Source organism: Podarcis melisellensis (genome assembly GCF_964234715.1).
Source record: "Podarcis melisellensis genome assembly, chromosome: 12".
Taxonomy (NCBI): Eukaryota; Metazoa; Chordata; class Lepidosauria; order Squamata; family Lacertidae; genus Podarcis; species Podarcis melisellensis.
Genome location: NC_138544.1, coordinates 50,350,470 through 50,376,949, shown reverse-complemented (window position 1 = coordinate 50,376,949; position 26,480 = coordinate 50,350,470). Strand labels below are relative to the sequence as shown.

The 26,480-nt window shown below is 45.0% G+C and overlaps 1 protein-coding gene across 4 annotated transcripts in view; it reads right to left on the bottom strand.

The window, feature by feature from the left end:
- Positions 1-23,069, bottom strand: part of WDR86 (WD repeat domain 86) — a 31,393-nt gene extending 8,324 nt beyond the window's left edge. Inside the window, exons 1-7 of one of the 4 annotated variants that reach the window (XM_081882622.1) lie at positions 23,027-23,069; positions 22,474-22,545; positions 18,149-18,293; positions 13,827-14,149; positions 9,101-9,242; positions 6,835-7,267; positions 1,913-2,048 (exon numbers count right to left, since the gene is read on the bottom strand). In XM_081882622.1, coding sequence (XP_081738748.1) covers positions 1,913-2,048; positions 6,835-7,267; positions 9,101-9,242; positions 13,827-13,989 — 874 coding nt within the window. In that variant the 5' untranslated portion in view covers positions 13,990-14,149; positions 18,149-18,293; positions 22,474-22,545; positions 23,027-23,069. Of the gene's footprint in view, positions 1-1,912; positions 2,049-6,834; positions 7,268-9,100; positions 9,243-13,826; positions 14,150-14,557; positions 14,762-18,148; positions 18,294-18,915; positions 19,474-22,473; positions 22,546-23,026 lie in introns of those variants that run through there. The other 3 variants (XM_081882623.1, XM_081882625.1, XM_081882624.1) reach the window with 3 other exon arrangements.
- Between the last annotated feature and the right edge of the window lie 3,411 nt (positions 23,070-26,480).

The window sequence follows — 26,480 nt, the reverse complement described above, 5'->3', positions numbered from 1 at the left end:
AGATTGAAGCTGTGTCTGAGTCAGAGACAAAGGCACAACAGAGAGTTGTTAACCAAGGTAATGCAGAAGCACTCATTCCTTGGAAGTCACACAACCAGAGAGGTACATTGGTAAAACCAGTGGCGGGTAGTTCCAAGGGTGGAACTGAAACAACAGGGGAATGTTATAAGTATAACAACTGTTTGTTTTCTTCTCTGGATGACGCTTTGCTCGCAGCACGCATTGATACTTTAGGGGGAGGATGTTATTCTAAAGCACCAAAGCTGCAGCAAGCAAAGGCAGCACCGTCTGCTGCTTGTGGCTGGAAAGCCAAACAGGAAGTTTGTGACTGTTGCCATGGGAACAAAGGGGCAGTCCATTCTGTACTGAGCACCGGATGTTAGCTCAGTGGGTTTGTCATATGACCTGTACAGGATGTACATGGGTGAGTTTCTCTCTGTTTGTTGAAGAGAGCAGACATGTTTTCTGGATGACTGCTAAAAGACACAAATAAAGACATGTAGATACGTTTACTGTCTGTGTCTGATTCCCCTCCCTGGGGATATGCAGGGAGGAGGAGAGAAGGAGAAGCAGTTGGTGTGTTTTCCTCACAGCCTGAGGAAAATCGCCGGAACGGACCTCGTGTTGTTTATCCTGCCGGGAGACGCCGGAGGGAGGTCTAAGGAATTCAGCCGGTGCCTGATCAGATAGGCACATACCGATGACCGGGTAGCAGAATTCCAACACTGCCTACCTGTCAAAGTTGACGGGGCGGGGGGGGTGCTTTGCCAGTGTGTTCCCTTCACCTAATGAGCAACCTCATCAGGTGATGAGAAAAGGGGTTATATCCTGCTACTTTGGGTGCACAGCCCCAGCCCTGTGGGGAACAGAGGGTGCAGCCAATGAAAACTTTTATTTTTGCTTTGTATTTATGTACTTAAGCCTAGATTGGTTTTTTCTTTGTAATGTTGAGTTTATTGTGTGTTTCATAAACTACTGATTTTCGTTATTTTGAATTTACTGACATGTTCTATATTTTGTATATTTGTACTTTTAATGCTTTGAATGTTTGCTGTAAGCCACTTTGGGCAATCAAAACTGAACCCTGTCCTTGTATATCAGCTGACATCACTCACCCATCAGCGTGTCATCAGCTGGGCATGGTTTGGGTGAAATTGCTTTGTAAGCCAAACTGGACTCTCTAGCAGGCCAGGATTGGCCCACAGGCTGTAAATTCCTCACTCATGTTCTAGGAGGTCTTTGGTTTTTCTGTGGTATAGTTTTTCTACAAATGCCTGGAAAACTGGTTTAACCAGAGACCATAGCAAGCCACCAAAATGAGATTTAAAGCAATAACCACCGCTAAGTTTTTGAAAAGATGTCACTCATTCACAATCTACATCCTTAACAGGATATTTCATTGATACTCATCTGCTTTCACTTCTTGCAACATCTGACAGTCATATTTTTATTGTTTGCAGCCAATTTACTTAATATTTACTTTCAACTATTTATATACCACTTAATCACCACAGTTGCTAAGCGGTGCCATTACAAGCTCTGCAACATACACAAAAGCAATTTCACAGGCCTGGTCTAAAAATATAAGTGTGTCTTCAACTCTAGCAAAGTGTGCCAGGTGAGTAAAATGGCATCAGGGATGAGAGGAAAGAAAATTCAAAATCTGAAACAAGATGTGTGACACCCTTTTTATAAGGAGCTAAAACTCTTCATTTCTGCCTATGTCTGTGTTGTTGGCTTACTTAACAAAAGAAGGCGCATAGCATGGGGATGCTTTTCTCCTTCATACCCTCAGGACTTGGATAGTTGTGGCAAAATTCTGCTATAAGGAGGTGGGCGTTCCTGGACTAACATATCTGTTGCCAGTGGACAAGATGAGAAAAGGCAATTGGGAGGGTTTGTTGGAACTTACATATTCCAGCATGGTATTTCAAAGTGCTGACGCTGTGCTTGTGAGCCTTGAATGTCCGGACTCGCTCCCCGGTATCGGCCAACCAGCATTTCACCGTCCTGTCTGCACTCCCCGAATACAAGCGCCGATTCACAAGCTAAGAAAGGAAAGAGGAAAGATCACTTTCGCGAGGGAGCATTGTTCGGAGTCATGATCATTTTCAGCGCTACCTTCCCCCTGCAAAAAGAAAAACGATGACACAATTCAGTGATGTGATTGCAATGTAGAAAGCAGCACAGCTTTTGGAGCTCTAACACAGACCTCTGATCTTATGTTCTGCACGCAGCCAGGGCTCCCAGTGGGCCTCCAAATGGCTTTGAGATGTCAAAGAGGAACAGATGAAATAGCTCTCACTCTGCTAGTATAATTAGGAGCAGATCCTTTAAAGTTAGTGAAGCTCCATCCCTTTGCATATATCTGTAAATAAACCACGTATCATGAAGACCCCACAGTCTCCGCTGTGCCTCATTCCCAAAAGGAAACACAAGTCCTGGGTGAGCACCTGGAACTCCTGAAATATCTCACCATTCCGAGACTGGGGTGGCATGCGACAATAGAGTATTAAAAACAGTTTAAAACAAGTGACACTCACAAGAAAGGAAGGGGTGTGTGTGTGTGTGTGTGTGTGTGTGTGTGTGTATCAGATGGCAAAGGCCAGGGTAAAGAGTTGCACTTCAGCATAACGAATATGCTAGATGCACTTCTGTGGGGAAGGAATTCAATAACTTCCTGAACTTCTTAGAGCAATAGACCTACTTAGAGGGCCACCTCTGCTGAGCTTAACATCCAATAGTCTGTGGGAGAGGTAATGACTGCACAGTGGTACCTCGGAAGTCAAATGGAATCCATTTTGGAAGGTGCAGCTTTTGATTGGCTGCAAGAAGCTCCTGCAACCAACTGAAGCCACGTTGGACATGCAGGTTGCAAAGAACGTTTGCAAACTGTAACACTCACTTCCAGTTTTGTGGCATTCGGGAGCCAAAACGTTTGAGTCGCAAGGCATTCGTCAACCAAGGTATGACTGTATTTGTTTCTCAGAAAACGGAGGTACAAAGAATCCCTTGTATATGTTTCTAATTTAAAAGGCAGTGGATTAGAATGACTAACACAATGACCTGGCTAACATAGACTGGAGGTGGCAATTCAATTCAGGATTATAAACAAGCTAATCTATATGCGTTTAGTTAATAGCAAGCAGTTTTTTAAAATGTAGGGTCAGATACAAAACTCTGGGCTCATCTACACTTAACATTTCGCCCTGTGCTTTCTAGGCAGAGGTCCATGTTTTAAAGTGTGGTGTCAGAGCACCTCCCCCCCCCCCCCCCGCTTTCCTCAGTAAAAACTGCTTTTTAACACTGAATCTGAACAAGCAGCAATTCGGGTTTTCTGCAGATTGACATTTCCTCCAATGCAGAAGTAAAAAAGCGGGTTTTCATGGGGAAAAGCACCAGGCCAAACAAAAAAGTGCTCGAACACATGGCTTTAAAGAGCAGACATGTTCCTAGAAATGGGGCACAAAAGGAAGTCTGGATGAGCCCTCTGAGAAGCTGCACACTCCGTCACCAAAGCTAATGTCTCCTACCAATTCATATTTTCAGCTATTTTCCTCTACAGAAAACATACATAGGCAAGAAACCCACAAAACAGCAAACTCTCTTGTTCAGAAAACTTCAGTTTGGTGCAGGTTCCCCCTACCCCTCCTCCTGAAGGAATGCTTGCTTCCAGAAGAGATCCATTATTTTAAATAAAAGAAACATTTCATGCAACCTCCCACAACAGTCATTTGGCTAATGGAATGGAAAAACAACTGCAGCCGTAGGGCTTAAGGTATCCTATATCGTGAGGCACATACCAAGTGTGTTACAGGAAAGCCTATACACGGTTTTTGCTTCATTTATGTCAAGATAAAATAAAGTGGCCAATCTCTGCGAAACGTGCTTTTAATTTCTTTCATTAGAAAGACGGGCATGCCTTTCATCGACAAGAACATAGATTAATTTCCCGTGATTAGCAAGGGAAGGCAGAAGCGGGAAAGAGCCCTTTCCACCATAGGTTTCTTCCAAACTTATCCAAACCCCAACAATGCCTGATTTTTTAAAAAATAAAATAGCTGGGGAGACACAAATCCCAATTATAATCTGCCTGTGGCTTGAAGAAGCAGCAAACGGCTTTGTTGCTGTGTTTTTCTTGGCTGGCATTGGAAAAGGCTTTGTTCACTCTGGCTAATTTCCCAACAGAGCGGCTGTTGGAGAAAAGCACAGCAGATCACGGAAAACAAGGAGTACAACTGCGCTCGTACCTCTTAGGGAATGTCTGCAGAGTGGCAACTGCCTGAGCTCCTAAAAGACAGATGCTCTAGCCTTCTGTGGCATTCGCAGGCTGCATCGTGAAGCTGGCTAGGCAGGTCCCCCGCAATCACTTCTGCTGTGTGGACAGCTAGAGAAGCAGACAGCATGGAGGTGTCCGTCCTTTACAACAGGGGTGGGAAGCATCTCTGGCCCTCCAGAGCTTGATGGGCTCCCACTCCGTTCAGCCCCAGCCAGCATGCTCAGTGGTCAGGGATGATGGGAGGTGCACTACAACATCTGGAGGGCCAGAGGTTCCGCAGCCCTGCTTTACACCAGCAGAGCTTGCAACCCTTTGTTCAATGGCGCCAGCAGTATCTTCATAGCCCAAAGAAAGGGGGAACTTGGTGGAAACTCATTTGACAAATTTCTCAGGTCATGTTGACAATACTACATGGGATGGCTTTCATCCCATTTCACTTGCTTCATGCCGTCCCATAAAACATGGAGGAAGAACCTTAGCCATTTAATTTCCAGCAGGCCAGTGCAGCTTCTCCTCTCACTCATCCCTGGCCATGTTCACATCAACATGTTTCATGGAATCACAGATAACACTGTCCACACATGAGTGACTCAACCCTGGAAAGCTTAAATTGACACCTACTCATTTCCACTACTGGACAGGCGTTTGCAAAAACAACATGTAAAAGACAAGATTATCTCTCTCTACCTTGTAGTTATCCCCCTGCATGGAGCAAGTAACAGCTGCTTCTGGATCAATGCCTTGCTAAACCATCCATTCAAAGTGCCCTGTGTTAAACGCAGTCATGCAGTCAGGTACAGTCCTCACGCTTATTCATTTTTATAACATTCTTCCAATGAGATCACGACGTCAGTTAACCTCTGCAACAATCCTGTGAGGTAGGTGTCGGAAGCTTTTGGGCAGTACACCCAAGACACGTGACTTATTCAGCTTCTCAACACTGTGACCTGATGAGACACAGCTGAACATGTGGATTCATTCCACTAAAAGGCAAAACACCGCTGACATGAGGTAACTGGGTTCTGTCCTTAGCATTTGTTTTGTGACAACTCAACATGAAGAAAACACCCATTCGTGCTGCAGTCACTGAGTGGTGATGGACATGTGTTTGTGAGCCAGCTTGGCAACTTTCTCAAGGCTGTTCAGTGAGCGTCATTGCTGAGCAGGATTTCAACCTGCATTCTCTATGCCCAAGGCCAGCATTACTCACTCTACTAGTCTACAAATCATAACATTGAAGAGACCTTTGTGGTGGATAGAACATGCTTACAGTGATAATTTATCTCCCGCTCCAACTTTCTGTGGTCCCTTCCCTTGCAATTATACAAATATATTTTTCACAGGGTTGCATGGCTTTTCACAGCTTCCCACATGGAACCATGCCTGCACATCTGCCTTTTTCAATGGTTACCGCACCACAAATGTCATGGGTCAGTGACAGAGCAGCTGCTTTGCATGCAGAAGCTCTCAGGTTCAATATCCGGTATCTCCAGAGAAGGCCAGGACAGAATGCTGTCTGAATTCCTAGAGAGCCACTACCTGCCAGTGTATACTGACCTAGATGGACCAATGGTCTGACTCAGTATAAGGATACTTCCTATGTTCTTCCTAGAATTACTCCCTCTCTCTCTCTCTCTCTCTCTCTCACACACACACACACACACACACACACACACACACACACACACACTGTACATAGCTCTTGCCTCAATGCAAGGAAAATAAAATCCCAGAGTAGTTGACAGACATGCTCCACATATATGCAGCTGTTCAAGGCTATTTCTGTATCTATCTGACCAAAGAAACCTAGAAGAGAGTTGCTCAGAAGTTCCTTCTGACCACAGTTCTCAGGGATGTGCTCCATCCCAGTCAGATGCAGAAGACTATCCCTACTTCTTTTCTTTGTCATGGAGCTCTTCAGTTCATCTCATTTGTGGACACACTCTGACAGTTGCTTTACTTTTCCTTAATCTCTCCACATATGTATTGCAATCTGTCAGGAAATACCTTATTTAAGCATACTGGGATAAGTTAACAGCCGCTACTTGGGCTAACTTACATTAGTTCCATTACTATAGAAGTCTTTTATCACACTGGCTTCCTCTGCTGTTTTCTCTTCCCAACAAATGCTACGCTAGTTGGTTGCCCAGTTGCTCCAAACAGCAACTCTGGCCTTAGTGAATGGCTACATTCGCACATAATGCTAAGCCTTAACCATGGCTTGTACATGAGTCACCTTGCATACATTCAAAGAAGCCATGGTTCATTCTCTGAAGCTTGGTTCATTTTCCAGCTGCTCTTGCCTCATGCCTGTAGCTTGGCATGCATTTGGGGTGCTGTGGTCAAACAAACCAAGGTTAAGCAAGACACCTGGATTCCAATGTGCCACCAAACAATCTATGGTGTGTTAGCCAACTACAAAACACATCTGATTGTACCCAGAAACTGTGGTTAGTCTGCTGGGCTGGGTTCAGACATTCAAACAAAGGACACTTTGGTTAAACAAACCATGGTTTAGTGTTATGTACAAACCAGGCCAATATCAAGTCACTTACCTCTAGGCAAATGACAGATCCTTGATGCTCTTTGAACACTCTCAGCTGCTCGCCAGTCACGATGTTCCAAGTCCGAATGGTGTAATCAGTGCTGCCTGAAAAAAGCTCCCTGTTTGGAGCATCAAGTATAAGACATAAGACGGCCCCAGTGTGTCCCAGCAGGGTTTGGTGGCAGCGCCCACTGGACACCCACCAGACCTTGACAGTGCAGTCTGTGCTCCCTGTCACCAAGAAGCTCCTGCTCAATTTCTCCTCCTCCAACTCTTCCTCTTCTGAATCCTCAAGGACATCCTTGGAGGAGTAAAGAGCCAATGTCAGAACACAGTTCCGGTGGCCTCGAAACTCCTGGATTGGCTTCTCCTTATCCACACTCCAGCACCGTGCTGTCCTGTCATAGGAGCCACTGAAGAGATAATCCTTGAAAACGAGAATCCTGTTGGGGGTCGGGGGAAATAAGCCACATGTCAAAAGAGTTTGAAGTTTTTCCCCAGCTCCTTCTGCCTGCCCTTATAATGTTTGTGCTTTAGACTCTCAGCATGTAATCCTATACATCTCTACTGAAAAGTAAGTCCCACAGAATTAAATGGGGCTTACACTCAGGTAACGGGACGTGGGTGGCGCTGTGGATTAAACCACAGAGCCTAGGGCTTGCCGATCAGAAGGTCGGCGGTTCGAGTCCCCATGACGGGATGAGCTCCCGTTGCTCGTTCCCTGCTCCTGCCAACCTAGCAGTTCGAAAGCATGTCAAAGTGCAAGTAAATAAATAGGTACAGCTCTGGCGGGAAGGTAAACGGCGTTTCTGTGTGCTGCCCTGGTTTGCCAGAAGCAGCTTAGTCATGCTGGCCACATGACCCGGAAGCTGTACGCCGGCTCCCTCGGCCAATAAAGCAAGATGAGCGCCGCAACCCCAGAGTCAGTCCCAACTGGACCTAATGGTCAGGGGTCCCTTTACCTTTTACAATTAGGTAAATAAGATTGCAATCTTAATAATCCTTGTAGCTTTTTCCCCCTCGGTTTTATTAGGTGTATGCAGAAGTAAACATAGTACCCCACATGAATATATATTTTATTCCCCAAATTTGCATACTGCTTAATCACAGTCGTCTCTAAGGGGTGTACAGAGGATCCAGTAGAATAAAACTAAAAATGAGGAGGAGGAGTTTGGATTTGATATCCCGCCTTTCACTCCCCTTCAGGAGTCTCAAAGCGGCTAACATTCTCCTTTCTCTTCCTCCCCCACAACAAACACTCTGTATGAGTTAAAACATTACAGTAATGTCATAATTCAGTTGTGAAGCCTGCTGGAATAAAAATACTGTGCTAGTTCCTTGAATACCCAGCTACTTTTCCAGAAACATATTTATATCTAGATTAACTGAAATGGGGTCAGATCAAATTCTGGGGCAGCTGAATTCTCAACCTTATCCACTAATAGCCATGGTTGCATGCCAGCCATAGTTTCCTAGATGGTGGCTGTTTCTAAACAAATTGTGGTGCAGCTGTGTACTGTAAGTGCTTGGCCACGTGGACAGGTGAACTTTATCACAGCCCTAGATTTTCCCAAGTACAATAAAACTGAACACTGCAGATGACCAACCCTAAAGACAGTATAGTAGCCCTAAGGGTGGTCCTCTGTATTCCAGCCTAGGTTGCCAATTTAGTATCTAGAAATTCCATTTGCAAAAAGAAGAAGTACATTTGGCAGCTGACACACACAAAAAAGGATCCCTTTCTTGCTTGCACACAGAATGCACGTTTAGCATAACAAATCATGGTCTGGCTTTAAGCTTCTCTGGGGGGTAATTAACAGCAGGGCAAAATTCCAAATCTTTAAACAAAGCTATAGCTGTATCCCCCCTTTCTTTCTTTTTTACTACTAAGAATATGCTTAACACAATGCTTTTTAATCTCTTTATCAGGTGCAGCTGTTGCCAATTTCATTCCCAGCAGAGGATTCGGTTCAGTTCCTCCTTGTTCTGCTGTCCGTCTCTCTTGCCCAGGCTGTGGCTGCGTCAGCATTCTTGCTGGAATAACTAATCGCATACGGCCAAGAGCATGTGTAGCAGAAATTTAGGCAATCTATTTGTGCAATACAGCACAGGGAGGAAACGACTGGTTTTGAACAGAATCAGAAGTAAGGATGGGGGACCTAAGGAGGTTAGCTGAGGAGCTAACTAGCATCAGATTACAGGTTGTGACAGGCAGAGAACGCAGGGTGAGGGGAGAAATCTAGGCAGCTCTAAATAAAAGACTCTGTGGTACCTACCTGTTGACAATCGATGTGTGCCCTCGGTAAACCGCCAGGCACTGGCCTGTCATCACGTCCCACTTTCGAATTGTGTGATCCGCACTACATGTAAAAGCAGCTTCATTTTCTAAGTGGCAAAATGTGATGTAGCTTTCATGTCCTGGGGGGAAAATATACAGAACTAAAAATGATCAGTACAAATTTACCAAAAGCTACAAAAGGTATTTTTGTAACAGGAACTTGTGGCTGTCCAGATGTTGTTGGATTTCAGCTCCCATCACCCCCTGGGCAGCATGGCCAGTGTCCAGGGATGATTGCAGTCCTGCAATCTCTGGAGGATGACAGGCTTCGCTGCCCTGGTCTTGTAACAGGAAGGTTTGCATCACACTCTTAAATCGATTACAGTGGTACCTCGGGTTACATATGCTTCAGGTTACATACGCTTCAGGTTACAGACTCCACTAACCCAGAAATAGTACCTCGGGTTAGGAACTTTGCTTCAGGATGAGAACAGAAATTGTGCTCCGGCGGCGCAGCAGCAGCGGGAGGCCCCATTGGCTAAAGTGGTGCTTCAGGTTAAGAACGGACCTCCAGAACGAATTAAGTACTTAACCCGAGGTACCACTGTACTGTGCCAGATCTGAAAGAACCTTTGTACTGGTCTTATGCTAGTCTGTCAGGACTTCCCTTAAAGGATTCCTGGGAGGTGTGATTGTTAGTGCCTGGAATTCTCTACAGATATGCAACCACTTGAAGAACTACAATATCCTGGATTGCCAGGAAAGGGAGAGATGTCTGCTAAACCTGTTTTGAATCTGTGATATAAATATGTCCTTATGCAGGGTCCCCCCCTGCAAGAACAATTGCTGTCCTTTTAAAACATGCTTTCTACTATCTCATACAAACCACAGCTCTATGCCTCAAAATTCACACTCCAGTTTTATAAAATAAATAATAAATGTTGGAAATGTAAGGAAAAAGAAGGTACTTTTTACCATATGCGGTGGGAATGTAAGAAAGTGAAGGGATTCTGGGAAATGATTTATAATGAGATTTTTAAAATGTTGAAATATACATTAAAAAAAACAGAAGCCCTTTTACTTGGTATTGTAGGCACAGAGATTCATAAGCATGATAAAAAATTGTTTTTATATGTGACAACTGCAGCAAGAATACTATTAGCCCAACGATGGAAGCAGGAAGAACTACCAACAAAAGAAGAGTGGCAGATGAAATTGATGGATTACTCCAAGTTGGTGAAATTAACTGGGAAAATTTGGAACCAGCAAGACCAGACTTTCCTGAAGGACTGGAAGAAATTCACGATATATTTGAAAGACAATTGTAATCAACTGACATCGCTTGTAGGGTTACAAGAAGTTTTGTAAGGAGAACCTTATTAATTATTGCAAAAGAGGACTAAGGAGTTTATTTAGGATTTGGATTTTATAGCAATAACTATAATAATAAAATGCAAAATTAGAAAGGAAGTTAGAAAACCATCGGTCCATTAAGATGATGGAAGTCCTAGGCAGTGATAGCCAAAGGTCTGTTATGTTGTTCAAGATGGGATGTTATGTTTGGAAAACGTGTAAAAACCAATAAAATATATATATATTTTAAAAATTCACACTTCAGCAATCCAGTGGTGCTGTTAGGTAATTTTTAAACTCTGGACTCAATGGTTATGGGGTCTGGGGTCCCTGCCTCTCTGCTCATTTTCCTGAGTGCAGAGCCCTATGTAGATGGGCTGGCATCACGTGATGTCTTGCTCTGTTAGCACTGACCCCCATTGTCCTGTGTTTTTCACACAGAGAGCAATGGGACCTGTTCCCAAGTCAGTTGCACATAAGGATTTCAGCAAGAGAATGGGTAGGAATTAAACCTCCCCCATTCACATTCTCTGCATGCGTGGGAAGGATGCAATCTATATGAAAGATGACTAACAATTTACACTTTTGAAATTCAAGCTTCTTCTGACTCAAGAATGTTTTTGCTGTTTCGAATATGGTTTTTCTTTTTTTTAAGTCCACCAAGTTCCTAGTTTAATAGGCACTTCCTTCTACCTACATGGTCAGCTTCCATGTTCTTTAATCATTTTGAGGTCAATCTATGGAAATTGTATAAAAAGTGGCATTTCTCATTGTGAAGATGAAAACAAACTTAAGAGCAGACAATCAAGCTGTTTACATGAGCCTTTAGTGATTATTCAGTTGCAAAAGAAACAAACAAAAACTAAGTGAATACCTAGAATTGGCTAAACTGACAGACTCAATAAGAAATCATTCAAAGGAGAGAATGGGATGTTTTTTTTATAAAATATATGAAAAATGGAGGTTCCCAGACCATCACTTGGCTTAGCATAGATTTAAATCCCACTGACAACCAGAATGTTTCTCCAGACTTACCAACTGGATACAGAAATTTAGAAAAGGGAATTATCAAGTAATGTTCATGGGTAGCAGGAAGTCATGTTAGGAATCAAGGAGTCAAGCCAGAAGTTGCAAAAAGATGGTTTGCACTCTCTACGAAGAATTGTATTTGAAAATGCTTGGTTTTGAGGCGCTTTTTTTTCATTTCTTTTTTCTTTTTCATTGCTGATATGCTTTTTCTTTTTTCTTCTTTTTCTTTTAATATACTGATTATTTGATGTGTGTATGTATGTATATGAAAAAAAAATTAAATTTAAAAAAAGAAATGCTTTTAAATAAATAAATTTAAAAGGAAAAAACCTGCATCAAAACTCACAAAAACAACTCCAGGAAGAGATTTGTTTAAATACATTCTAAGTCAGAGGTTTTCAACCTTTTTGAGTCCACGGCTCCCTTGACCAACTACATTCTTTCTGCAGCACCTATGTGGGGCTCTGGAACCCAGTTATGTCCCCCCCCCGGCAGAGCTGGCAGCCCCTCACCCCTTGGAGAGTGTTCCCTCAGCTTCCGTTCTTCTCCCCTCTCCTTGGGAGTCTCCAGGCAGCCAATTTTGCTGTCCCTGGTCTCTGAGCCCCAAAGAGAGGTGCCTCCTCACACTGCCCAACTGGCAGAGATGGTTCCCCCCACACACACTCATTCATCCCAAGTTGCCCATATTGTATACAGTGGTACTTCGGGTTACAGACGCTTCAGGTTACAGGCTCTGTTAACCCAGAAAAAGTACCTCAGGTTAAGAACTTTGCTTCAGGATAAGAACAGAAATTGCGCGGCAACAGCGGGAGGCCCCATTAGCTAAAGTGGTACCTCAGGTTAAGAACAGTTTCAGGTTAAGAACGGACCTCTGGAACGAATTAAGTTCTTAACCCGAGGTACCACTGTACTGTATTTGTGGTAGGTTTTAATTTTTGCAAGCCGTTTGGGGAGCCAATGTCTTGGGTAGCATACAGACGATACAATAAAATGGCTTCTCCAGAGTCAGTCTTGAATGAAAAGGTTTTTAAGCAAAGGTTGGATGGCAAAATGTCATCTTGCATGATCTAGTGGATTCCTGCATCACAGGGATTGAACTACAGGGCCCTCCAAGTCTATGATTCTATGAAATTGCTTCACAACAATTTATATGTGTGTGTTGTATGTGTGTGTCTTAAATATATCATCATCTGCCTTCTGCCATGAAGAAAAAGGTTTCCCATCCTCATTTGAAGGCATCCTCCAAGGATTCCAGCATGGAAGGATCTCAGCCGTCTGACTAAGCAGACAGACACACTAGAGCTTGCCAGGTCTGTTATGGGCTACCACAACCACACAGACATTAATATCACTTAACCAGAATTTGGGAGGGGCTGTGTGATAGACAGACCATTGGGGTCATCCTCCAGAAGACCATCAGCCAATCATGGCAGGGAAGAGAAATGGCTAATCAGGAGAGAGAGTGAGGACAGTAGAGAGAGAATTTGACAGTTTAACTGCCACATGGAGTCTGGCTAGGGAAGTTGCTTAGGGATTTTGAAGGAGGTAAGGACAGTTTGCAAAGCCTCATAAGGCTACAGTTTGTCAGGCAGGATAAACCTGTTTAATTTTGTCATGTGAAAGAAGCGGACTCAGAAAGGGCCAGGTGTCTTTTACAGAAAGAGTGAAAGTGGTTAGCCATTCTAGGAGGAAAGAGATGTATTAGAAATAGCTCTGTTGTGGGGAATTATAAGTAAAGTTATTGCTCAAACCTGAAACAGCATTTCTGATGGAAAAAGTACTGTCCCTTTAACCGTAAAACTGCTTTATCCTTCATTAAGCGCTTGTTAGTAAAAATACAGTTCCCACTTCCATCGTGCCTCATTTATACCTAGTTTGGGAAATAAGTTGTCAGCAGAACACCAATATTAAGAATCTTTGCAGCTGATTTATGTTATACAAGTGCCCTGCCACAGATAGAGAATCCCTGAATTCTCTTTTTTATATATATTAATTTTATTATTTTCCAAATTTAAACAAATCACTCCAAATTATTTAAATTTAATACAATTTTTAAAGTAATTAAGTTTCCTGCTCCTATTACAAACATATGCCCATTGCTTCCTGATGTTGCTGCTGCATTCTTCTTTATTCACCTTCTCATCTATTAATTGTAATCCATTTACATAGCTAGCCTTTGTTTCTTCCTTGCAATTAGCAAGAATCCTTGAATTCTCAGTTATCATAGACAGGGAGGTTAAATCACCCCATATGCGGTCATTTTGCCCTGCTCCCATCTTCAGTGAGGGAGTTTGCCACAGGCTGCACCCCAGAATCAGTGGCTAAGGGAAGGTTTACCCTACCTTGAAAATGGGCCCTGCACTGGCTGTCCGCAGTGCTCCAGAGCCGTGCAGTGCCATCTTCACTACCTGTCAGGAGCCACTGGCCGTCTGGGCTGAGGCTCAGCCAGTTGATGCCTCCCTGGTGATCAGTGCAAACTTTCAGTGCTGAACTACTGCTCCCCATCTTGTGGGTTCCACAACAAGGCAGGAGCTGGGGTGGAGAGTCTCATGGGGTCCAAGCCAAAGAAGGATCAGGAGTAGACCTTAAAACAGCAGGCTGCATCAAGCCAACTCCAAGGATCATCTTTGGTGCAAAAACAAACAGTAGGGGGATGCTGTGGTCTCTACGAAAAGTGAAAAAACGTATTAATAATGATAAGAGCAACAACACCACAATAACAACATCTGATACTAGATCGCTCAGGGACACAGCCATATTAGCCAGAAGCTTGACCATTAAGCTGGTCAACCCCTGCACCTCCCCCATGAGTAAACCCATTATATTAAACATTTCGTTGTTTATTGTAACATGAGAATAACCCTGGAAAATAAACCCTGGAAAATTTCTGGAAACTTCGCCTGGTTAAAAACATGGCCAGACTTTTGACTAAAGCCCACTGGAGTGACCCTGTTTTTCCACATGTAAGCTTTCAGCTGAAACAGTATTGAACTCTACAGCTCTATGATTCTACTACAGTTATTCCCAATTTGTATGCCAGAGCATTCTGGTATAACTCGGATGAACTACTTACTGCGCCTAAAGGAGGCTTGTCTGAGGCTCTGGGTGTGCCTTCTTTGAGAACAGGTAATTCTGATCAGGTGTGATTGAATGATCTGATCATGCAATCATATCAGATGCAGACAAACAACATAATTGCTTCCCCTTCCCTGCTGTCTGTGATTTTCACTGCTCTGGGCATGTCTCTTCTCAGATGCAAAAGGAGAGGAGACTTTGCTACCAGGGTTCCTTAGCAATCTGGAGTCTGGGAAGCTGCCCTGCAGAGTTTAGGCAAACTTATATTGAATGATGCACCTACATCACATGCCAGACCTTGGAGAATGGAGGGCTATAGTTATGGCTAAGAGTTCAAGCAACAAACTCTGTAGTTTATTCCATATGTTTTTCCTCCCTCACCGCAAATAGTGGTTGCTACTCACAAGTGTCCAAAAGCTAAAGGGAAGACAAATTATTTTGACGCTAGCTGCTGTCATTTTAATAAAAGCCACGGCTGTTGTGCCAAAGGTTGTGCCAAAGAAAATCAAATTCTGTGACCAGAATAGACATTGCAAATATTATGCATATCCTTAGTTTGCATACACTTACCCTGCTTCAAAAATCCAGGTTTTCAAAATGCTTGGAATTCTTTGGCAAAGGTTAAAGGATACTGAGAATATGTGGGCTGGGTGGGGGGCGCAGAGCTGCCTCAGATTAGTAAATTCCTTTGTGGAAACACACATACAAAACCATTTCTGCAATAAATCTCAGTGGGAGGGCAGCAGGGGTGGCAGTTATTTATCCCAGCGAGTGGCCCCCCCACGCCTTGATCCCAGGAGAAAATAGTCTCTAGAATGATACCATAGGGTTTGTCTTTAATCTGCACAAGGCTGCCCGGGCTAATATCTCCAAGCCAAAGGGAAGCCTGTCATAGCAAACTCTGCCCACACAAACTGTGTAAGCCAAACACAGCCCACCAGCAAAATCTATCACAGCCCATCAAGAACTCAATATGCCTCCTAGTTTGCTTCCTGCCTGGGAATGGCAAAGATAAAACAGTAAATTGTGAAGCACCTGGCAGCTCTATTCCAGCAGCCAGAAGAAGTGGCAAAAGGAAAGCATACAGATAAGGCTCCATCCATCTTTCCATTCCATCATATGGCAGTAATTTACTCCCCCGAGGGAGGGGCTGTAGCATGCAGAAGGTCCCTGGTTCAAACCTCAGCATCTCCAGATAAGGATAGGAGAGTCTCATGTCTGAAACCCTAGAGAGCTGCTGCCAATCAGTGCAGACAATACTGATCAAGATAGGCCAATGGTCTGGCTCCGTATAAGGCAGCTTCCTGGGCCCTGGGTTCCTGACCACAGTGAACTGCTCCTATTATCTTGAATGCAGCCTGGTTCAATATGAAAACTGGCCACAGGGTGAAGCTTAGCACATTCCTCCTCAAACCACGTTTATTTACTTTCTTACAGTATTTATATGCTTTCTTTCATTTAAAAATAACCCACAATGCAATTTACAGTAAAGAAATAAAGAAGGAGTCTAGCATGTGGCCCTCCGAAAGCTGGTGGACTCCCAACGCTCAAGGCCAATGGCCAGGGATAATGAGAGTTGAAATCAAACATTGTCCGGAGGGACAGAGTTTAACCGCTCCTGCTGTAAATTGTATTTCAAGGCTTGATTCTTGCACCCACTCTAGGAACAGAGGCGTAATATACGTGCAGCTATGAGGAGGGTTTTCCTAGTGGTGCAGCAATAATTGCACAGTCCCTTCCAGCTATACAATTCTATGATTCTATGTGCAACATCAACACTGCCTTTCAGCCTGCCTCGTGTGCTATTTATGTGTTGGTAGAGCATGGTGCTGATAACGTCAAGGTCGCAGGTTTGATCCCTGTATGGGGCAACTGCATATTCTTGCATTGCAGAAGGTTGGAGCAGGATGATTCTTAGGGTCCCATCATCCCTGATAGACCACACTAGCTATGGATTTTAGACTCCAACATCTGCAGGCCCACAAGTGCCCCAATCTCTGCCCTACATGAAGGCCTTTAATTTTTAAAATCAAAATTATTTCAAAATTGAGCCCACACCCAAGGTGGTGCAGATATTTTATATTCCATCTCAGGTATCCCCTAAGCCTCAATTTAATGCCACAGTCCTATACATGTTTTCTCAATAGGCAAACCCATTAAACTCAGTGGGGCTTATTCCTAACTCTTAAAGAGTACAGGATTGTAGCCTAAGGCTCAGGTGTGAAAGCGCCTTTCTAGTTTCCAAGTCCACAAGCACAGGGAAAGGGGTTTGCCAGGGGAGAAGCAACCCAAAATAGGTCTCCCTTATGGAATCGCTTCCCCCTTTGAGCGCAGGATATTAACCTTCCTAAATGGGGTATGTGTGGAGAAATGGACCCCTTCGAGGGCGGGAAAACTCCGGGAGCAGCCAAGACCCCTTTCGCCTGCCTCGCCCAGGAAGGGAGACAGCCAGCTCCTCCCCATAACCATGTCTGCGCTGCTTCCCTCACGCCACCGCCTCCCCACCCCCCATGTCTGGGTGGGCTGAGGCTTCCCTCGCCTCCTCTAAAAAGACACCCCCCCGGACTTCCCTCACGGCCCCTCTTTAAACAAAAAGAGAAGCCTCAGGGCTCTGTCTGTAACCCTCGCCCACAGGATACGGGGCAGATCCTGCCCGCTCCCCTCCCCCTCTGAAGAAAAAGGGGGGCGCGCGTACACACACACACAAAACTAGCAACGCCCCCGACCCAAATCCGCAGCGCCCACCCCCCACGTCTCTCCTGTTTCCTTTGCCTGCAGTCCTCCTCTCCGCTTTGTTTCCTGTCCCCCCCTCACGCAGCCCCCGTCCTCACAGCATTCTCGCTTTCTCAAAAGTTTCCCTCAGGACCCCCCCCCCCAAGGCTCCCCTATAACGTCAACTGTTTCCCTCGCCACCGCCACACACACACGAATTTATGTATTTCTTTTTCCTATCCTGAGGGCAGAAAGAAGAAAAGAAACCCCCTCCTCGTGTAAAAAAAAAGCACATCGCTCTCCTCTCCAGGGTCACACAACTCCCCACGACTCGACGGCGTTTGGGTTTTTGATTGGGCTGCCGCTTCCCTCAGCGAACCTCTTCTCTTCTCCCCCCTTGGGTGCCACACGTTGGGTGCCTTCCCAAGACCCCCTCAGTGGGGAGTGGGTCCTTTTTTGTAGAATGAGGAGGGGTTTCTGAACCATATTGGTGAGGCTGGTCGTAATATCATGAGGGAGCAAAATAGTACAAGGGTGCGAATTAGCCCCACACGGTGACCCCCATGACCCCAGCTGTGCCTGCCTTCTTCCCTCAGAAAGAGCCCCCGTTTGAAATGTCCCCAGAGAGAAGCACCCATCCCAGCTGTGCAAGTTTCCCACCCGCAGGGAGTCACATCTCTCTCGCGCCTCTGTCCATTTCTCCACAAAGCTACATCATAATTCATTTTCTAAACAATAAGGCAAAGCAAGTCTGCACACCCCCAGCTCTCCCACACGGCACCATTCCCATGTTTCCGCCTAGCAATCTCGCAGATTTTCAAAAAAATATATAATTATTATTACATGTAGACACAGCACACAAGAGTTGCTCGCTTACTTCAGTTCAAATCCCCATCCCAAGGGGAAATCCTCTTGCTCATGATCTCTGGTGTCGTTGGAGAGAAGCCAAATCAGCAAACACGCACACCCCCTTTCGCCTTCAGAGAAGCTTCATCCAAAAATGTTATCTTTTTACGCACAAACTACGGCCAGGCGAACAAGCAAAAAAAACAAAATTAAAATCAGAAAGTGCAGGGATCCGTGCTGTAGGGTCAGGCTTCTTCACATTGTTCCAGGGGGGTGGAAGGAAAAATCCTAGAGGACACAAACTCCAGAGAGCAAACCAATCTAGTAACCGCAAAACTCATTTCCAGGCAGATCTCTTTTCCTTCCATGATAAGGGGAAAGAAAAAGAAAAAGAAAAAGAAAAAGAAAAAGAAAAAGAAAAAGAAAAAGGAAAGAAAGAAAGAAAGAAAGAAAGAAAGAAAGAAAGAAAGAAAGAAAGAAAGAAAGAAAGAAAGAAAGAAAGAAAGAAAGAAAGAAAGAAAGAAAGAAAGAAAGAAAGAAAGAAAGAAAGAAAAGGGGGTGACAGATTGCTGGGTTAATGGAGCCAAATAGTTTTGCCTGGACTCTCAGGCAGTTCCTAAATCCTAACTTTCTCCAGTGGCTTTTTGCATTGTAATAAGAAGGTGCCTATGCAGATCCTGAGTCCGAGTTTAGCATAATTCATTGGGGCGTCTGTTGCAGCACTGCAGAGAGAGAAAAACGGTTTTTAAAAGTCTTCCTGTTTAGAGAGGCTAGCTGCCTTTTGTCTCCTGTTCTTACCCCCTTCAGTTGTGTGTGAAGAAGGCTCATCTGAACTGCTTGCCAAGATCCCTGCAGGACTCCGAAACCTCTCTCTCTTTCTCTCTCCTTTTACCCAGTTCTCCCCCAAAACTTTTCCCCTGTTTCTTAGATTAATACAGTTGTGCAGAGCATAACTTGTCCGTCTTTTCACGCTCTGCGGGGGATCAAATACCACCCCTCAGATTTCTACAAGGTCCTAAAGAAAGCTGAATTAAATAGCAGAAACTACTAGGATCTGTAGCAGAAAAGAGTGCTGCAAGACTCTTCGCTGTTTTTACTAGGATTTAAACAACAGATTCTTGGAAATGCATAATGCCTTGCGGTATATAAGTGATATGGAAAGTTTTGTATCTCAAGGTGCTAAAGGAACACACACAATATGGAATTCCTAGGAAGGCAAGACGTGAGGGCAATGGGGAGTGTGAGGATGAGCAAGATAAGCTTTGGCCGGATCAGAACTTGGGCTTTATCAGATGTCAGTCTAGCTCAGTGTTGCCAATCAGAGGATTGGCAGCCACTCTGCAGGGTTGCACTGCACTGCAGTTTTCTTGGGGGTGTATGGGGTGTTAGGAGAGAGGTAGTACCTCTGGTGGGGGTCATGTCGTGCTCCTTCTGGGGTAGACTGTCCACCTTTGGTCCCCGCCCTGCACTCAGCTCTCACCCGTGGCTCCGAGAAGCTGTTAGCATGCGGCATTGCCCACACTCCAGGAATGGCTTTGACTGGCTGGCTAAACCAGGTGAAGGTAGCCAATGGATCTCAAACCCTCAGTGAGTTAGGGGCTTCCTCTACATGTGAAGGCAGGCTCAGGCGGATTGACCGAATGAGACCAATGGTGGGTCGATTGGTTAATAAGGTGGTTTCTGCATGAGCTGTAGAGGGAAGTGAGGGGCAGATGGGGCTCGTCAACCTGGGGAGGTAGCCCATCTGGGAGGAGGAAGACTCTGATCCTAAACCTCCGCTGCTTTGTGGGATATATTCAGAAGAAAAGGCTAAGGAGTAAACCCTACACAAATCCGGAATGGAGTCCCTAAGAAGGTTGAACGCTTCCTTCCGGCAATTCCTGTAGCCAAGCTGGTGCCAAACATATTGCTCTGCTTTCCTTTGGACCACATCAGCCAGGCCAAGAGGGGCTTTTTTTGTTATCTGGGCAGCCCAGGAGGTCCATACACACTGTACAGACTTGTACCCCCGGGGAGGTCACTTGGGTGCTGCTAATGCAGCTGTTTGACTTCACCCCTGGAGGCACACTCCATTGTCTCTCAAGAGAGATGGATGCCAACAACTCAGTTTTCTCACTCCTACCTGATGGTTCTGGGAATTAAACCTAGGAGAACTATTTGCATACAAAGTGATTTTTCATACAGAGAAAAAGTAAGAGGTGACATACACAGAGGTGTATAAAGTTATGTATGGTGCAGAGAAAGTGTATAATGAAATGGGTTTATCCCTCTCTCGTAATACTAGAACTCAGGAACATCCAAAGAAGCAGAATGTTGGAAGATTCAGGACAGAAAAAAGAAAGTACAGTGGTACCTCGGGTTACAAACACCTTGGGTTACAAACACCTCGGGTTACAGACTCCAGTAACCCAGATGTTGTACCGCAGGTTAAGAACTTTGTCCCAGGATGAGAACAGAAATCATGCACCGGTGGTGCAGCGGCAGCGGGAGGCCACATTAGCTAAAGTGGTGCTTCAGGTTAAGAATGGTTTCAGGTTAAGAACAGACCTCCGGAACAAATTAAGTTCGTAACCAGTGGGACCAATGTAGTTAATTCATCCACTGCATAGTTAAAGAGGCAGTTATGACTACTGACTTTAAGGACTTTAAAAGAGGACTAGTCTAGATCAGGAGTAGGCAAACTAAGGCCCATGGACCACAAGCGACCCACGGGAGTCGTTTAACCGGCCCACGAGCTGCCCCCAAACTGAGCCGCTCCCTCGGCAAGTCCCCGTGCACTGTGCTAAACCAGCATGTCATGGGGACTCACTTCTGTGGCACTGAAAATCGCGTCTGTGCAGAGGCAGATGCCGGAAATTGGGTGTGCTCACGCACACACGCAATCCGGCCCCCGGAGGGCTATCCACTGGAGTGAACCGGCCCAGGCGAGGTAAACCTTGCTGCCCCCTGGTCTAGATGAAGAAGAAGGCTGATGGCTGCATTCAGCTTCTCTGCTGGAGCCGGTATGCCTCTGAATACGTTGCTGGGAATCTCAAGCAGAGAGAGCATCGTTGCACTTTGGTCCCTCTTGTGCATTTCCCATAGGCATCCAGTTGGCCATTGAGAGAACAGGAGGCTGGGCTAGATGGACTATGGGCCTGATCCTGCAGGGCAATTCTTATGCCAGACACCCCCAAGCTTTGGCCCTCCAGATGTTTTGGCCTACAACTCCCATGATCCCTAACAGGACCAGTGGTCAGGGATGATGGAAACTGTAGTCCAAAACATCTGGAGGGCCAAGTTTGAGGATGCCTGTCTTATGTTCTTATGTCTGTCATGTTATTGCAGGGGAAGCCCAATTCACAGACGCAAATCCTCACTTGATGTTGCAAGAATCAAGTGAGGAAATTATGCGTGAATCGACCCATACATTCCACACCAGGTGGGTGGACTAGGCTGGTTAATGGGGCAAGTGGGCTGCTCTGAGTAGAGCTTGCTGAAGAATCTACCAGAGGCCTCTTCTTCCTGCTTTATTTTGCAGGAGCCACTGAGAGGCTGGAGGGCCAGGAGGACAAGGCAGCCAAATTAGTCCCAGCTGTGCCTCATTCCAGGTCAGGAAGTCAGGAACACATATTCAAGCAGCAAGTCTGAATAACCGTGTCATGCGGTGGCTCATAGGTCCATGCCATAAATCAGCCCTGCAAATAAAATGTATGCCTTAGTGCAGTCAGCTGTGCATTAATCTGTAGCACCAATCTGATATAGCTGGCTGTCTACCCTAATTACTCACTTTAAAGGCTGGATTTCAGCCATCGATATAATAAAACGGGTTTGCTCCCATTTCACCAAATAGTAGGAAGTTTCAGGGGCAGCTCTGTAAAGGATCGGTTTCCTTGTGAGAGAACAGTCTCCATTATCTTTTTATGTAATGTTATATTTACAAAAATAGGAAATGAACATGAAGAAGCAGGCAACAGCCAAGACCAGTACTGCTGGGTTTTAACCCATGTTGGTTCCCCCCAAATCAAATAACATGTCATTTGAAACCCTCCCACACCTACAAGGCTGTTTAGCATTTAGCTGGGGGGAAACAAAATGTGATTTCGGCCTCCTTCACTGCTTCTCTCCAACTGTTTCTGTCAAATTCCCACCAAAACAACTAGAGTGTGTTCAGTAGCAGGCTGCCACCAGCCATCAAAAGCCATCAGTGCTAATTTAAGGAAGCACCTTTCAGCCAACAGTGCTCACTGAAGAAAGATCTTTTAGCTATTGAATTACAAGAGTCTAGAGAAATTTTTATCCTCTCACTTGACAGCTATAACAACAGTATTAAGAGTAGTTCCCTTGCATCTGAAGTTTTGACTGAACAAACATTACCTCTGGCTAATCTGGCTTCTTTTTCATTTGGTGAATAAGCATTTAGACTCCCACGGCAAGCTTCAATTGCAGCTGGAACAAAATAAAAGAGGTAAAAAAAAAATGGCATTTGATCCTGCCTTGTTTTGCTTTCAAGAGGCAAAAGGTTTTGGACAAAACCACTATTTATGTTTACAAACAAAATAAACAACCTTATTAAGTTTTAAATGGAGAGAGGATAAAACTACTTCTGATTCCTGTTTTGTGGGGCCAAATTCAAGATGATTAGGAGTGCTATGGTCTTCTGCAGACAATAAAGGATCTTTTGTTCTTTCTAGGAAGTGGAGCCAGCAATGTTTTAAAGGCCTAAGCAGTCAGTCTCAAGCCCCTTCTTAAGCTGATCATAAACAACGAAGTGCCCAGCCATTGGAATTAACTTTCCTAGAGGATTAGCCCCCTGCACAGTGCAAGTCTATCCCATGTGATAAAAGCAAGAGGAGGTCAGTATCCAGAAACAGAGTCTCCAAGTTGCTCAGACTAGTGAGAAATCCTGACTGGGAAGCCATCATCTCACCTGCTCTGGTCTCCTGCTGTTAAGAAGTTTTGTTACACGTGAATGTCTGAACCTTTGTGCGTGTCTACCCTGCCTAAGGACCCAGCAGAGACACCCACCTGGGAAATGAGACCAGTTGTTTGGAAACAGAATGTGCATTGCTTAAATGTGTGTGGTAAAATGGTAAAACCAGCACTTTGAATTGGGCCCCAAAACTATTGGCAGCCACTGCAGTTGGTCCAGAATCAGCGTAACATGTTCTCTGTTGGCTGCTGAGGAAGAAAGAGCCCTTTCTCTATGACCAGCATGGACATGCAGAAGGCTAGCAGAGAAGGGATGGGTGGGTGATTCTTTCTCTCCTCAACCAGTCCACTTGGTAGAAGCAGTGGCATAGCATTGGTTGCTGACGTCCAGGGCGGGTGGGTATGTGTCGGGCAGAGGGTGTCAGCCCAGCTAATGCTGCCAAAGTGATCCCACCCCCACCGGAGCAAAGCAGAGCTGTAATGAGCTGCCTGGCTGGCCAGTGTGGCCCTTAGCAGGTGGAGAAGAGCACTAGGCTAGGCCATGCTGGGGGCACCCACGTGGGGGCGCCTGCTTCACGCCCGCTTGAAAATTGTGCGCCTGGAGCCACAAGCCGCTGGCATCCCACACGCTATGTCCCTGGGTAGAAATGTTTTTCCTAGCCAGTTAAGAGGTTATAAATACCTGCATTTCTATGCAGGCTTCAGATGACAACCAACATGGAAATTCAAGCTTCTAGCCTCATGGCATGCACGCGCGCACACACACACACTTGCAGGCTTCTAGCTTTTGTGGACTTACTTGATCAATAATAATAATACAATAATAATTTATTATTTATACCCCGCCCATCTGGCTGGGTCTCCCCAGCCACTCTGGACGGCTTCCATAGAAACCAAAAATACAGTAAAATATCACACGTTAAAAACTTCCCTGAACAGGGCTGCCTTAAGATGTCTTCTGAATGTCAGGTAGTTGTTTATAGCTTTGACATCTGCTGGAAGGGCGTTCCACAGGGCGGGCACCACTACCAAGAAGGCCCTCTGCCTGGTTTCCTGTAGCTTTGCTTCTCGCAATGAGGGAACCGCCAGAAGGCCCTCGGCGCTGGACCTCAATGCATTGAATGTGTTAGAAAACCCATTATGGACTCCTGGACACCACCGTTCCTCTTCTATTGTTGTACTTATTGCAAAAACGGAAAGTTGTCTCAATACACAAATCTTCCTCCCTGGATTTTGGATATTACATTTGCTACCTCTAATTATAAAGCACCCTTTTCAGCGGTGCATACATGGCTGCTGGTACAGCTGTTTTAGGAAAGGGTTACCGCCTGCAGCCAGCTCCAGTCAAGCCAGCCATTTCCCAGGGATATTGTTGCATTGTTGGAATTTGAAAAACAACACACACTCATTGTAATCATCTAACCTGTTCCCTACTTTGGTGGAAGCTCTTGCTTCATATGCAGTGAACTGGCCTCCTGCCCAGCCTTGTCTATCTCTAACAATACATTCCTGAGGGGCTAAATCTAAGCACAAGCCAAAGGATATAAGTGTAAAAGTATATAAACAGGTCTTGGTCAACATCGCTCTTGTTTACACCAGAGATAAATGAGGAAATGGGACCCAAATTGTGAAATTGAAAACAAAATGAAGGAGCAAATAAATGAAATCTACCAGTGGCTGTTTCACATTTCAAAAAGGAATCCTCGTTTTTAGTTTGCAAGATTTGTTTGCAAACTAGCAACTGAAATGGAATGAAGATTGTTGTAATTATTTTTTCAAAGTAGGAAGAGTCTTATAAATAACTGCAGGTTTTGTTGTTGTTGAAAAAAATCACATAGGGACAAAAAGAAAGATGACTGATGAGTTGGAAGATGAAGGTGAGCAAATATCATTTCACATACTTAGAACTTGGTTGCAGCTTGGTTGCATGCTGAGTTGTGATCAGGTCCAGGGGTACAGCACTTGTCCAAGCCTGGATGAGACAATCCACCTGTCTCATCCAAGGTAGGTCTGGAGGGTGGAGCCACATAGACAGGATCCCCGCCCCCCAGTAATTGTTTTGTTGTCATTTTTCCTACATACTGGAACAAGACATCCCATTTAATCCAACAGTGTTGCAGAATCAAAATATACATAAACTCAGTGCTGGAGACCATTGTAGGAATAACAATTCCCATAAAGTAGTGGATAGGATGTTTCCCTAGTGGCCATCCATTTGCGGGATGGTACCATCATGGTCCATTTTTAGGTGCCGGGCTAATACTTCTTATTGACCCAGGATTTTGGCGGTTAAGTTAGCTGCTTCTGTGGGGTAGGGCTTGTACTTACAGCATTGTTGGATGAGCATTTTAAGGAATTCTGTATTGCACATTGATTTGTAATTTGGCATTTAATTACGTTTACCTGCTTGCATTTTACCTTGTTATGATCCTTTGATTGAGGGAGGGTAGGTGGGTGTCTGACAAACACAGAAGGCTGCTTGGAAGGATGAAGAAGAAAAAGTGAAATGTTTTGCTGAAGTGAGAAATAATCGTTCCCTTCTCCTGCGCGAAAGATTGCAGTTAGCTGATTCATAAGCATCTGTTTCCATTCATCCCAGACTGCGTGCTCTGATACTGCTGGATTCCTTTCCAGCGCTGACTAGGGGTCCAAGGAGCGGTTTTGCTGCTAAACATAGCATATATACCCAAGATGACATGGTCTGAATATGGATGGATGCGGGAAGGAGCCTTTTATGAACTTCCTTTAACTCATCTGGTTTTGCAGACAGTCCTCCGACTCAACTTACACAGTGTAATCAGCGGTTTTGCTCTGACGAATGGAATGTGCATCCATACTCTGTCCTGCTCCAAGTGAAACAGGAGAGTCACTGCTGTTTCTGACCGAGCAGAGAGAGCCCCTGTTCCAGTCATTCTTAAACCTTTGAGCAGTCCCCACTTCCTTTCTCTTCCTTCATGATCAACAGTATCCCAGGGGTCAACAGCCTGATACCCAGGGGCCCACCGAGGCCTTGTGCCTATAGGGTGCCCTCTCCCTGCTGAAATCAGGCTGAATAGAAGCCCCATCTCAGCCAGCTTGTTCTTCTTACTTACAGTAGTGGTTGCTGTCCCATCAACAGCAGGGAAGCCAGATTCCATTGCCATTCCAAGTACCTTTTGTATAGTATTTTCCGCTCTATAGGACGCACCAGACGATAATATGCACCTAGTTTGGGGGGGAGGAAACAAGAGGGAAAAAAAATCTGAATCCCAGAAGCCAGAACAGCAAGAGGGATCTGGCTTCTGGGATAGTGTCTTGTTGTTCTGGATAACCGCTGAAGCCTCTCCTGGGCAGCAGGATGAAGGCTCCCCCTGCCCGGAAGAGGCTGCGCGTGGGTAAGCTGCCCTCTGTAGCTTCCCCCATCTCCCGCAAGAACTGTGCGCTCTTTAAAGGGAGCACGGTTCTTGGGGGCT